At 39.3% G+C, this 12,399-nt stretch overlaps 2 protein-coding genes across 3 annotated transcripts in view; one reads left to right on the top strand and one right to left on the bottom strand.

Moving 5' to 3' along the window:
• Positions 1–273: 273 nt before the first annotated feature.
• Positions 274–7,351, top strand: ak3 (adenylate kinase 3). The gene is made up of 5 exons (XM_031758850.2): positions 274–801; positions 2,234–2,353; positions 2,588–2,760; positions 5,285–5,403; positions 5,995–7,351. The coding sequence occupies exons 1-5, from the start codon at positions 654–656 to the stop codon at positions 6,104–6,106; spliced, it is 672 nt and encodes a 223-aa protein (XP_031614710.1). The 5' UTR covers positions 274–653; the 3' UTR covers positions 6,107–7,351.
• Positions 7,352–8,845: 1,494 nt separating this feature from the next.
• cdc37l1 (cell division cycle 37-like 1) overlaps positions 8,846–12,399 on the bottom strand; it is a 12,743-nt gene continuing 9,189 nt past the window's right edge. For both annotated transcript variants that reach the window (XM_031758806.2, XM_039615309.1), the window contains one exon: positions 8,846–12,274. In XM_031758806.2, the coding sequence (XP_031614666.1) occupies positions 12,158–12,274 (117 nt within the window). In that variant the 3' untranslated portion in view covers positions 8,846–12,157. The remainder of the gene's footprint in view (positions 12,275–12,399) is intronic.

Raw genomic sequence — 12,399 nt, 5'->3', positions numbered from 1 at the left:
CAAAGTAAGGAAAACAAAAATGTTTTCTAAACCATTACGGGTCGTACCATTGCTGCTAATATAATTTAATTATTTGAAAAGTCCCAAGTTATTTTTTTTTAAAGATTAGTGTGAGGAAGCAAACGAGTCGTCGTTCAACCTAGCGTGCCTGGGCTGCCAGCTAGCCAATCCGCTACACAAGGGATCGGCTCGTACAGGATTAAACACCGCCACCTTGCCAGCAAGCTATTTATTCGACCAGTAGACCAATTATATAACGTGTTATACAATAAATACATGTCCGGTAAAGCGCAGTGTTTAAATGGGAGGGTAAGTTTCTCAGCACGCAGGAGAAAGGAGCTCATTTTGCTCGGTGTGCGTCGTCTGAGGGGTGCATCATCTAACCTCCTCTCTCTGGCTGGCTGGCCCTAAACCCGCTGATTGTAGTTCTCATCATCTTTCTCCTCCTCCTTCTCCTCCTCTTCCTCCACTTTGTGCAAGCGCTGCGCAACATAAAAGGTCCACCGAGAGTTCAAACTAGCTGCTTAAGACGCGCCCACTCCTTGCGTTGTGCAGTTTTGCAAGGAGAGGAGAGAGTGGATCTGCTCTGCGTTTCATGAGAAGGGAACACTTGTTCTGTTACTCGATAAAAGTCAGTTCAAACTCGGTTGGACATGGTGCTGCCAAGAGTTATCCGTGCTGTCATCATGGGACCCCCGGGGTCGGGGAAAGGAACGGTGTCTGGGCGCATTACCAAAACTTTTGGACTGAAGCACATTTCCAGTGGGGACATTTTGAGAGCCAACATCAACGCACAGACCGGTAAGATAGCGTGTCCTCCCTCTCGAACTAAAACTAAGGCAGTGCAAAAGCTTTCAGGAGTTTACGTGTCAAACTGAAAGATTTAACTTAGTATTTATCAAGCTTATTTTGCTCAAAGCCACAGCTGGTCATTACGCACAAAGTGCGGAACTTAAAAACGAACCAAGGCTCGTTTTCTGCAATATTCTGATAAGAGTCCACGCCTACAACAGTGTGATTTTTATCTGGCTGTGAAATACTAAACATAGGATACAATTTAAACATGTTGTGTCCTCTCTAAACAAGGTCAGCGTTGTGTCATGTTTCCACTGCCAACATTTGCGCCGGAGTTACCTGGACCTTGGAGGAAGGCCCGCTACTGCTCAATATCACCTTGGATGTGGCTGAGAGTTGTAAAGATAAGATAGCCGTGAACTTTTGCTCCATGAGAGGAGGAGCTACACATTTGAAGGGAAAAAAAGTCCTGCATGAAGAGAATCCCATGTTGGTTGATTTGGAGTGTGCGGTGTGTAATCGAGCTTTAACCGTTATTTATACTGGGAAAGCCTAAACCACACAGAGTGCAGACGTGCAAGTTTAACTTAATCCACTTGAGCATCTGGCAATGAAAGCAGTATTTATGCAGTGTGACTGTTCGGTTTTTAAAAGTCAGACTTTTTATTTCAGCAAGCGACCCCCCCACGCATTCTACTTCCTCATTAAATCCGCTTAGAAGAATGCACTTTTGGATTTTGGTCATGAGTACTCCATATAAGTGCCGGCTGTAAACTGCATTTCCCAGCTGGCATCGTCTTTTGGCTGTTGCTTGGCAATGCTTTTGCTGTCCAAACAAGGTTCACTGTGCAGTCCAAAGAAACGGCAAAGTACAAGACATTGAGTAGTCACTGTGCCATAGTGCCTTTTGCACTGTTTCTGATTAGCACAGCAGGTCATTTCTACAAGGCTTGTCAGGAAATTCCTTTCCTCTGATGGACTCTGGCCAATTAAAGTGGGAGTAATAGAAAAAAGGCCTCCACTTTAACCTCCTCAATTTGTATTATACATTATACCACTTTTTTTTTTTTTTGCATATGAAGTGTAAATATGCAGTGTGGTATTTGCATCATTTTATATTTTTTACCTTGTAATTCTGCATAGCTTATCTTTGTAATTATAACAGCTGTGTGTCACTGAGTAGCTATGCACACTGTTTATAATGATGGAGACACTGCTGTTAGAATAGCTGAAACATAAACAAGGTTTTCTGGTGTAGATGCATGTTATCAGGTGTCTGTCAGGCACATGCAGCCAAATTTTGATATAGTATCCGTGTTGGCTTTATGAAGTATGGATTAAAAATTGAGGCATGAGGGGAAAATGGTACATTTTCTAACACAAACATTCTTCCTTTCGCTCTTCCTTGTGTGTCTCTCCCCCCCCCCGTTTGTTTCAGAGCTCGGGCTGCTAATGAAGTCCTGTATTGATCAGGGTCAGCTGGTACCTGATGACGTCATGTCTCGTCTCATCCTGAATGACCTGAGGGCAATAGATGGCAGCAGCTGGCTACTCGATGGTAAGTTTTCACAACTTTGCATCAGCACTCGTTTCATCTGGTAAAATGAGTGGTAGGTGATCATATTATCAGAATTCCTAGTTAGGAATTGTTGAATTTGTTCTATAAAAAAATAGATGTAACATTCGAGGAAAGACTTAGACTTTAAGCTGTTTAATTAAATTACTGGCATTGATTGCACCAACCTTGATTCCTTTTTTGCTTTGCCTAGATTTCCTCTGTCTCTTTCACCAGGTTTTCCTCGTACAGTGTCCCAAGCAGAAGCTCTGGATGATGTCTACACCTTGGACACAGTTCTCAACCTCAATGTACCTTTCCAGACCATCAAGCAAAGGTTGACTTCACGTTGGACTCACCTTCCAAGTGGCAGAGTATACAACACAGATTTCAACCCGCCTAAAGTCCCTGTAAATATCTCTTTCCTATCACGTCCTGATTTAGTTTCTATTTGATGTTTTATATTGTATTTAGCCCAGCTTTGCACAGATAATTGCAAAAATCTTAAGTTTCCGATAGTCAGACCAATTTAAGTTTCATTACTAACGCAGCATTTCATAAAAAAAACAGACATGGTGTTAGTGTGATGTCTGGGGCTGTAAGTGATAGAATCATGAATTGAACGTCTGCCCATCAGTTTGTGCCCTGAAACTCAAGCGCACTTGGGTTATGCAGCAGGACAATGATTCAAAACACACCAGCAACTCCACCTGTGAACGTCTACCACTGTACCAAAAAATAAAGAATAAAAAGGAAGGTTTTGGAGCAGCTTAGTCAAAGTCTAGATTTGAATCTGATTGAGATGTCTTGGCATGACCTTAAACAGGCCATTCATGCCCAAACCCTCCAAGGTGACTGAATTAAAGCAATTCTGCAAAGAACAGTAAGCCACAGTAATGTGAAAGACTTGTTACCAGCCATTGTGAAAGCTTGACTGCATTTCTTGCTGCCAAGTTATTGGGTTTTTGGGGAAGCATTTACTTTTTCGCACAGGGCCAGGTAGGTTTGGATAGCTTTTTTTTTTTTTTTTTTTTTTTTTTTTTTTTTTTTTTTTTTTCCCCTTAATGACAGAAATAATCATTTAAAAACTGCATTTTGTATTTACTCAGATTATCTTTGTTTAATATTAAAATTTAGTTGATGGTCTGGACCACATAGTGATGCGAACAGGAAAGACGGGACAAGAGGCCATTCAGGTTTCTCAAATTTTCATAAATTTATATATATTTGCTGAATAAAGATGTGGAAATTCAGACTAAAGGATACCAGATTACAGGGGGAAAAAAACAGTATAAATCTTAGTAAGGTATTTGGCCACCACATGCTGCCAGAATGACTTCAGCATGTGCTGGTAATGGTTCAAGTCTTTGGTATTCATCCTTCCAGCAAATTTCCAATCTTCCAAGAGATATTCCCTCACTTTGCATATTTGGTAAATCTCCTAAGAGTAATGGTAAACACACTGAGAGAGCCTTTAATATAATACTTAGTCTCTCATATCAGATTTCTAAGTTTAACTTACTGCCTCAATAGACTAGAATTGCTTGAGGCAGCTAATTCTTTCACCATGTAAACCATTAATTTTTGCAGAATTTTGGACAGCATGTTTACAGTGCTCCCTCTTGGCCTCAGAAGTACCCTTCTGGGACTGTGTCTGCTGTCTGAGTAAACTAAAGACACTGTCATATTCCTGGAACTGTCTGAGCCCATTTTATTACAGTCTACCCTCCTGAAATGTATAACAGGGTGACTGATCCTATAATGGAAGCAGCTGGTAAAAGTTGATGTTTAGATAGTGTCATGGGGCAGAGGTGTTGAGAATATATCTAGAGTCCTCTCAATCCTCCGATGGTCATAAAATGTTGTAAAGAGTTTGGAAGTTTAACCGATCAAAAAAAAAGTGTGCTGTTAAAATAAAAACGAATTGCATTAATACACTTTAATCAAAAATATCATGTTGAAGGTCAAATTGTACAGGTTCATTAGCAACAAATGTCTGTCTGAAATTCAGAAATTCAAGGTCCTAATAGAACATCAAGTACTTCTTAACAAATAAACAACATGAATCCAGATAAATTTCAACCTTTCAGTTCCCGAGAAATGTGAGATGAATATAGTTTGTTTTAGTTCAGTTGAGGATATTTTGTGTATGTGAAGGGTTGTTTTTGTTTCGTTTTAGTTCATGGGTAGAAGATGAAGGGTAACTAAACATTAACCTAAGGCAGGAGATTATAAAAAGCCTTGAGAGTTGCAAGAAGTGGGAGAGAAACGTAACCTTTGTAAGCCCCACAGAGACAGACAGGTTATGTATCTGAGTACGTCAAATGGGTCGATTTAGGGTGCTGGTCAAGTTCACTGGGTAGAGCAGGGACACAGTGTCTGCCTTTCACACTATTATTATCATTCCTGACTAATAGCTTGTGGTTCATGTTTTTGTAAATCTGTGTTTTAGTAGAAGTCGCTGTAGCTCAAAGCCTCGCAGTGCTTTCAGCACAGATGGAGACTTGTTTACACTAGCCACCTTCTAGTACTGCAAGGTCAGTACTATCCCTGCAGGGGAAAAAAAAAGGCATCCTGTGAGGTTTTGGAAAGTAAAGAAGCCAGCCTGCAGCAATCTTTGTAGCTTTCAAATTCTTAAAGTCAGAAATGTGCTTGGCAACATGGGAAATGAACTGAAGGCAGCCCTTTGACACTGACGTCTCTGTCACGTTTCATTCTACACTGATCATACCCTACAAACGGTTGTGGATTAGTTAGTTGATTTCTACTCTTTTCCAACATGTCTCATATTTTTTTATGTTCCAACATTTATTGCATAATATATCTCATTATTAAAGAGCCAGTATGCAAAAAAGTAACTAAAACCCTCTTTGCAGCACATAGTAAACATGCGCAAAAGGTCAGCATTAAGACACCTTTATCTTATCTCTGCAGGGCTTCGATGATGAAACAGGGGAGCCCCTTTTCCAGAGGGACGATGACAGACCAGAGACGGTGACACGGCGATTGAAGTCTTACGAAACCCAGACGGAGCCCGTCTTAGAATACTACAGGTAGAGCACCGCAGATACCTTAAAACTTAGTGCCAGCAGTATATGCAAAAAGTCTCTCTACTACTCAGCCTGGGTCCAGCTAAAAGTCAAAAATATTGAACCATGACCTTTTCATCCCTGCGCATTCTTCAAAGCTGTTTGCATGACTGAAGAAAATGCTTAAGAACCACATTCCAGCAGCACTAGCCAATACTGCAGAGCATTTTCTCTTTATTAAATCAGGTGACAGACATATAAACATTTATCTTGAAAGGTTAAAACACAGGCTGGCAAATTCATGGATCTTATTTTCTGTTTCTGGGCCAGGAAAATGTATGACTGTTTCCACAGAAATGCTTTTATCCAGTGTCCCACTTTCCACTATAACCACATTGCTTAAAAGTCTGTCATTTGCAGGAAGTAGAGATAATAACAGACTGAGAATAGAAGAAGATGCAGATTTAATGTTTAAAATAACTTGTTCTGAAGTTTAGGAGCATTGCCAGCTGATTAATAGGAGATGTACATGCATTTCTAACTCCTGCAAGTTGCACTAACAGTTCAAATGCTGGTATTGAAATCTGATTTGTTGTGTTTGTTTTTACCCTCCAGGAGTAAAGGTGTGCTAGAGACCTTCTCTGGGACAGAAACCAATAAGATATGGCCACACGTTGAAGTTTTCCTTCAGAGAAAATTGTCTTCAATCAATCAAAAAGTTGTATAGAAAGCCTGAGAAGAGTTTATCGACAGAAACCACTGTGTGCATTGTCCAGTCAAAATGCCACTTTGCATTAAACAAAGGGAGTAATATATTCTGAATGTTTAAAACGGGGATTACACTCATCTTATGTGTACAGGAGTACACGACAGTAAAATGCCACTTAAAACAAAACATAAGCTTAGCTTAGTAATGTTTCCACGATGTTGACATTGGTTTTTTGAACGTCTCAGGTTGTGTGCAAAATCTTTTAAACACTAGTTGTTAGACTTTGCACAGATTGCCTCTTCACTCCATAGTGTGCCTTTTTATGAAGCCAGCAGAAAACTGAGTGACTCCAATATTAAGGTTTGTAACAGTAAGTGAAGGCTGCGTTTGCAGAGTATAACAGTTTGACGCGTGCCGGTGAATGCAGCCAGTTTTAAGGAAAGTGTAAAGTCTTAGCTTTTCTAATTATAATCATTACTTCCTTTCCTGTTTGATTCTGATGAATAAGAATGGGCACACACTACAAGACTGACTTGTTTTTTCCTAACATGAAAAATCCCCTAAAAACAACATGGTGGGCTCTTATTTATGTTTTTGCTTTAGCATTGCTTTTCCAGAACTGCCTTGCTGGGTTTGTTTTCCATGCACTAGGCAGCTACCCCAAAGGGAAATGTGCCACATTCTACAAATGACTGTAAATTCACTTTTGCACTCAAGTGCCTTTTGCTGCTTTTGACAAAATAAGAGGTAGTTAAATGAATGTAAATGATTTTTGACGTAGTGGACCAGATTAAATGACCAGATTACATTTATTATGATGTTATTTCTCTTTAATTAATCACAAGAAAGCATTATTGTGGAACAGCTTCTTTAGCTAGTCTTAAAAGTGATTGCTCTTAAATTCTGCCAGCCATTCCTTGTTGTCATAGACTGATATTAACCATTTAATGTGAATGTGACAACTAAAAATATATAAAGTTTGTACAAGGCTTCTGTCTTGTTTGGGAGATGTTGCGGTACTTAAGTGTCGTCTGCTGTGTTTTTGTTTTTCCTCTTGTTTTTGCACTCTCTTCTTAAAGTTTCTCCTATATTGTTAAAAGCCACAGAAATGCAAACCTACCTTGGACCGTACTGTACAGATCGATGCAGCGAATGTTTCCTGTGTGTATTCTGAAACACTTGAAGATAATGTTTGAAGGCGTATCTCCTTTCATAGGTGACTCACAACTATGTTTATAAATGATAATAAATGTCTTACCTAGATTCCTGGTCATTGTTTTGTTTTTTGTTGTTGTTGTTTTAAACATACATATGACTATAAGACAACATAAAACGCGCCATCAAGCACTGTATGCAGACTTTTTTCCAAAAACAGTCCTTTAAATATTTTTGTTTTTACTAAATGTATCGATTAGAACACAAGACTAGTCACTTTTCTCTCTCCTTTCTCAATGATTTCAATGCAAACACAAGTTTTTAAGTTCCACTGTTTTCATCTCAGACATTATTTGTCACTTCCACTTAAGCCAAGTCTGGTGTAAGTGGGATGATATGTAGAATTTGTTATGATTTTTAATCAAGCTTCAAATTGCGGTGCATCAGACTGTAGTCAGAGCTTTTATCCCCTCCAATACACAACGCTGTGTTTGGTTTTGGAGCAGCCTATATCTGAGATGTTGGCAAGGGTAGAAAGGGTAGTTTTCCCTTTCACACATTTTATGATTTCTCCCATTCTTCCACAAGTCTATCTGGCTTTATCTTCTCATGGATCTGTGATGTGTTGGGTGTTCACTTCTGCAGACTCGTTGAATCACTTGTAAGGTTCTCAGTTTTTCTATTTTCTTGTTTGTATGTTGATAGGAAGACATTCAATATGTAAATTTAAACTTTTCCCAACTCTTCCTGTGACTTCATTTATCTTGTCTCATTTTACAATATTTAAGAAAATTTTTCCAAGCTGTAAGTTCATTTTAAAGCTTCAAAGGTATGAATACAAAAAAAGAGGCCTAATTATGTTGCACAGTAGGAGACCTTTAAATTAGGTAAAGCCAAGCTCCATTTTGCTCCTAAACAACTAAAAAGAACAATGAATGTGGAAAGTTTAAAGAACAAGTCAAACCCCGGCATCGACAGTACCGACTGTGCAACTCGTCTGTCGGGTTGGCATTAAATTTGGCTGTGCTATGCTAACAGCAGTCAGTATTATGAGTTTCTAGCCTGCAGCAAGACGAGCAAGGCACAGACGTCTGGCAAGCTCACATCTTTCCACTCCAACCTCCTCTTTCTTTCCTTCATTCTTGTCTTCAACCACAATTGACTGTCTAAATATTTACTGGACTTCACAAAGCTCACTCTGGAGCCACAAAGCTTTATAAAATTTTATTTTACATATGTATTAGTACTCCTCAAGATCTGACAACAAACTATGATGTGCAAACTTAGTGGAGCTTCCCTGTAAGGACTTAACCACTGTAGGTCCCAAAAGACATCAAGTGCTGGTTTTATATTTGAAGTTTTCTTTTCTTTCTCTAGGACAAGTCACTGTAAATGTGATGGGAGCTAGTGACTAAACTCACAACTCACTGTAACCTGGGAAGCCAACACACCAGTGGCCACAGGCTGTTCAGCAAGCCTTAGCCAATTATTTTTCATAGTTAAGTAGTCTTTGTGGAGCAAAAGAAAATATTTATGTCCACATCTAAGTTCACTGCTGAGAACATATATATTTATCAACAGCATTGAGTGTGTGTATGTTACTTAATATACTAAAAGACTACTTTTTAGGGTGGGGGTGGGAGCGATCATTATTAAATGACAACGATAGCTGTGAAGCAGAATCATCAATGCATCATGAAGCAGCTCTAAGTCTGAACTGTATTTAATACACATGATATTTCTACATCCACACACTGCAGCAAATGTCTTACTGAGCAAATGTCTACAATGTTTTTGTTTTGTTAAATAATGAAAAGCATTGTGAAAGAAAGTTGAAACTTAAACAAACAAACAAAAAAAACCCCAAGGCTGATAGAAACCGAATACAAAAGCAAAAACAAAATGTCACGCAACTCACAAAAATGCATTCATAATTTCTAATCCGTTTTTTGCTGACCAAGAACAGAAAGGTGATATACATTTAGAATGCAGGATGAGACGAAATTACAAAGCAAAAGCTGTCAACACCCCACCCCTTTGTATTTGTCCGTTTTACAAAAGAAACAAAGTGCAGGACACATTCAGATGCAGAGAGCTCCTTTCTGCAAACACACATACAGTGAAAAGTGTCTTTTTTTTCTTTTTTTTTGAGAGCTCAGCCCTTTTTCTCACATCCTCAATACAGGCGTCTTTCCTTCAGCTCTGGTGTCGATCATCCCAAAGTGAAGAACTTTAACCAACTCACCACAGACAAAAGTCTGTACAAAGCACTTATGAAAGGAAACAGTTGGTTGCAACTTGGTTTCAGGAAACGAGTACGGATGCCAGGCTGGTGAAGAAAGTGTAGTTATTCTCTGGCGCATCATCGAAGCAGACACAAATAAAATGCACAAAACAAATGTAGAAAGATTTTGGTAGGATTTGAAGTGTTCGGGTTGAAATGCAGACTCTGATTACGTGAGAGCAAGACAAAGGAGCGAAACTCAGCTGACGATTAGTTACCGAGTAATGTAGTGTCCTCTTTACGTCTCACGTCACGATCCGGACAATAACCAGATGTGGTTAATTGACAATTACACTCAACACCAAAACTGGGCGGATTTTGCCTTTCTAAAAAAGGACAGCATTGTAATATTATTTGCATCAAAAGCCGAGTGCTTTATTATCACAGAATTATTATACCGACTCACATACTATGAAGCATGCTATTTTACTCAATATTCAACTTAAATTAATCACCGCCTATCGTCCTGAGACTCTTATTTTTGTCACAGGAAATCCCAAAGCTGTTAAGTGCAAAACAAATACTTTTTTGTGAATACACAGTAGATAGTCAGTTGTAATTTAACATCTGGTGAGCTTGTATTACGGCTCAGCGTAGGTATTATGTTGCATTTGAGTGATTTTTATCACTTATCTGCAGTTAATTTATCGACATAACACCAGACTAGCATGGATGTCTCTTAATGGACGAAGCGCTTCCTTTTTTTATCCTTACAAACTGTGCTGTGTTTAAGCTTCTCCAGACAACACTAAGGAATACTTCTAGGAAAACAGAACAATTAAACCATCCTCTTTCTCCCATCACATATGCTGTTCTGAAGCTATAATGTGCTTTAGTCCTCTGAACCTGTCGCACCACACAGTGTTCAAAGCAAAAGATTTAAGGCCACAATGATATCCACAGCTATAGTGCATGTATAATCGGAGTGTTGTCAGATCACCTGAACCCATGATGTTTTTCATGATTTTCTGTTGTACATGCTGTTAGAAAGTTGGATGAACATATTAACCATACCCAAAAGAGGCTCCACTACTCTGAGTACTCACATTAGCAAGTTTTTCCTGACTCTTGTCTCTGTTTGATATCAATAAATGCATTTCTTTCCCTTAACAAGGTTTAGGCATAAGACTCTAGTTGTGAACACAGAGGCCCCACCCATCTACTATTCAAATGAGGAGCAGCCAATAAGGGCCTTTGTAAGGAGCAGAGCCGAAACCTCCTGCTTCACAAAGAGGACGAATTGATGGGCTGCACAAAGGCCCAGTTTAACAGTTCAAACAGAGCTGGAAATGAGCTTAACACGTCCTCTTGGCCTATTTAAAGCAATGAGACAGACCACTCACGATGGCCTTTCTGGCTCAAAAAGAAACAATCAGGCAACGAAACTGCAACTGTATGATAGAAATGAAAACAAATTACACCTTAAGCCATCATCCTGAATCATCCATTCTGACTGCTGATTTGGACTGTCAGACAACTACCCTGCCACCCACACATACTGCATTGTTCATCCCTTCCCATAATCAGCCTTAAAGAACTGAAATTTGTGTGCAGTCTCTTTATATGAAGATCAATCTGAAAGCTGAAAGGGTCTTACAAGAAGAAACTGACTAAAAAAAATAGGGACTTTCAGAGCTTTAACTTGGCTTAGACTTTGAATATGTTGATGGCTGGTATACCAAAATGTTACATCACACTACAGATTCAGAAATTATTCTTATTCACTCTAACTGCTCTTTGCACACTAGCATAAAGTCAGTAGCTCTGGTTGTATGTTATGCATTGAAAATTTCAAAAATGTATAATAAAGCTCCATATCTCACAAACTGAAGCCCTATGACACTCTATTGATAACTCAGAAACTCTCCCTCCATTTCAAACATGCTTTGTTCCTAATCACAGGTAGGTTTGTTTTCCTCCTCACGATTAAAATCAAATAATTCAGGTCACACCCACAAAACACTCCCCACCTTTTTTTGTTTGTTTGCAGTTGTTACTGTTTACCAGAACAGCAGCATTACAGTTACAAGATTTGCAATACTGTTTGGCTCCAACTGAATCTTCTTGTACTTCAGAGGGTGCAAGGACACTAATTTTCATCAGTTACTCTCCTCAGACTTGACATGATTTTTTAAAGAGTACTCTTCGTGACCCCTGACCTCTGTCATACTTTAAGCAGTGGATTTGCTACCAAAGTGATTTTTATCCAGAGACTTTACTGGTTAAGTATTCATTGTGTTGTCTGGATGAATTCTGTTCTGCTTTTTAGTGAGGATATTTCTCTTTTCTGAGAGAAATAGCTCTAAGAATGCAATACCTCCAACTGTAAAAACAACAGTTATGGCACAACATGCATTTAAGCTGGCAAAAGACACTCCAAGAAACCCGCTTGCCAGAGGTCAACCACGCCGACATGCTAACAGCCGCACTGAGAAACGTTTGCCATTGGCACAAACTTACTTTCTGCGGGCTTTCTACTGAAAACTGTGGAATAAAAGACTGAATGTCTGTTTATTCCTGCTCTATGATGGTGTTTTTAGCCTAGTCTGCTGTATAAACAACTCAGATGGTTCCTAAACGGAGAGATTATGATGACGATATTAGAAAAGCAGGGGGCGGGGCTGAATCCCCTAAGACGTCTCCATCATGCGCATGTCTTCCGTTTCTGTAGTGTCGTCCTTTGTCCACCTCCCTGTGCTTGTCCAAAGTCCAGCTTCTACACAGCGCTTCATAGGAAACTCTGCCACCTGGTGATGAAATGCAAAGACAGAAAGTGGTCACCAGAAATCAGAAAACCATCACAGATGAACACTGTCGAGTGCAAACCAAAATTAAAATTAGACTCAAACAGAGCTGAGAGATTTAATTATTT

This window comes from Oreochromis aureus, linkage group 7 (genome assembly GCF_013358895.1).
Source record: "Oreochromis aureus strain Israel breed Guangdong linkage group 7, ZZ_aureus, whole genome shotgun sequence".
Taxonomy (NCBI): domain Eukaryota; kingdom Metazoa; phylum Chordata; class Actinopteri; order Cichliformes; family Cichlidae; genus Oreochromis; species Oreochromis aureus.
Note: the sequence above shows the minus strand (reverse complement) of the source record. Positions and strands in the feature narration are given on the sequence as shown.

What these genes read in the sequence shown, in the direction of transcription:
- ak3 (XM_031758850.2), top strand. Translation starts at nt 654, where the DNA reads ATGGTGCTGCCAAGAGTTATCCGTGCTGTCATCATGGGACCCCCGGGG. An exon ending in CAACATCAACGCACAGACCG is followed by an intron (nt 802 to 2,233) that starts GTAAGATAGCGT and finishes CGTTTGTTTCAG; the next exon opens with AGCTCGGGCTGCTAATGAAG. An exon ending in CAGCAGCTGGCTACTCGATG is followed by an intron (nt 2,354 to 2,587) that starts GTAAGTTTTCAC and finishes CTCTTTCACCAG; the next exon opens with GTTTTCCTCGTACAGTGTCC.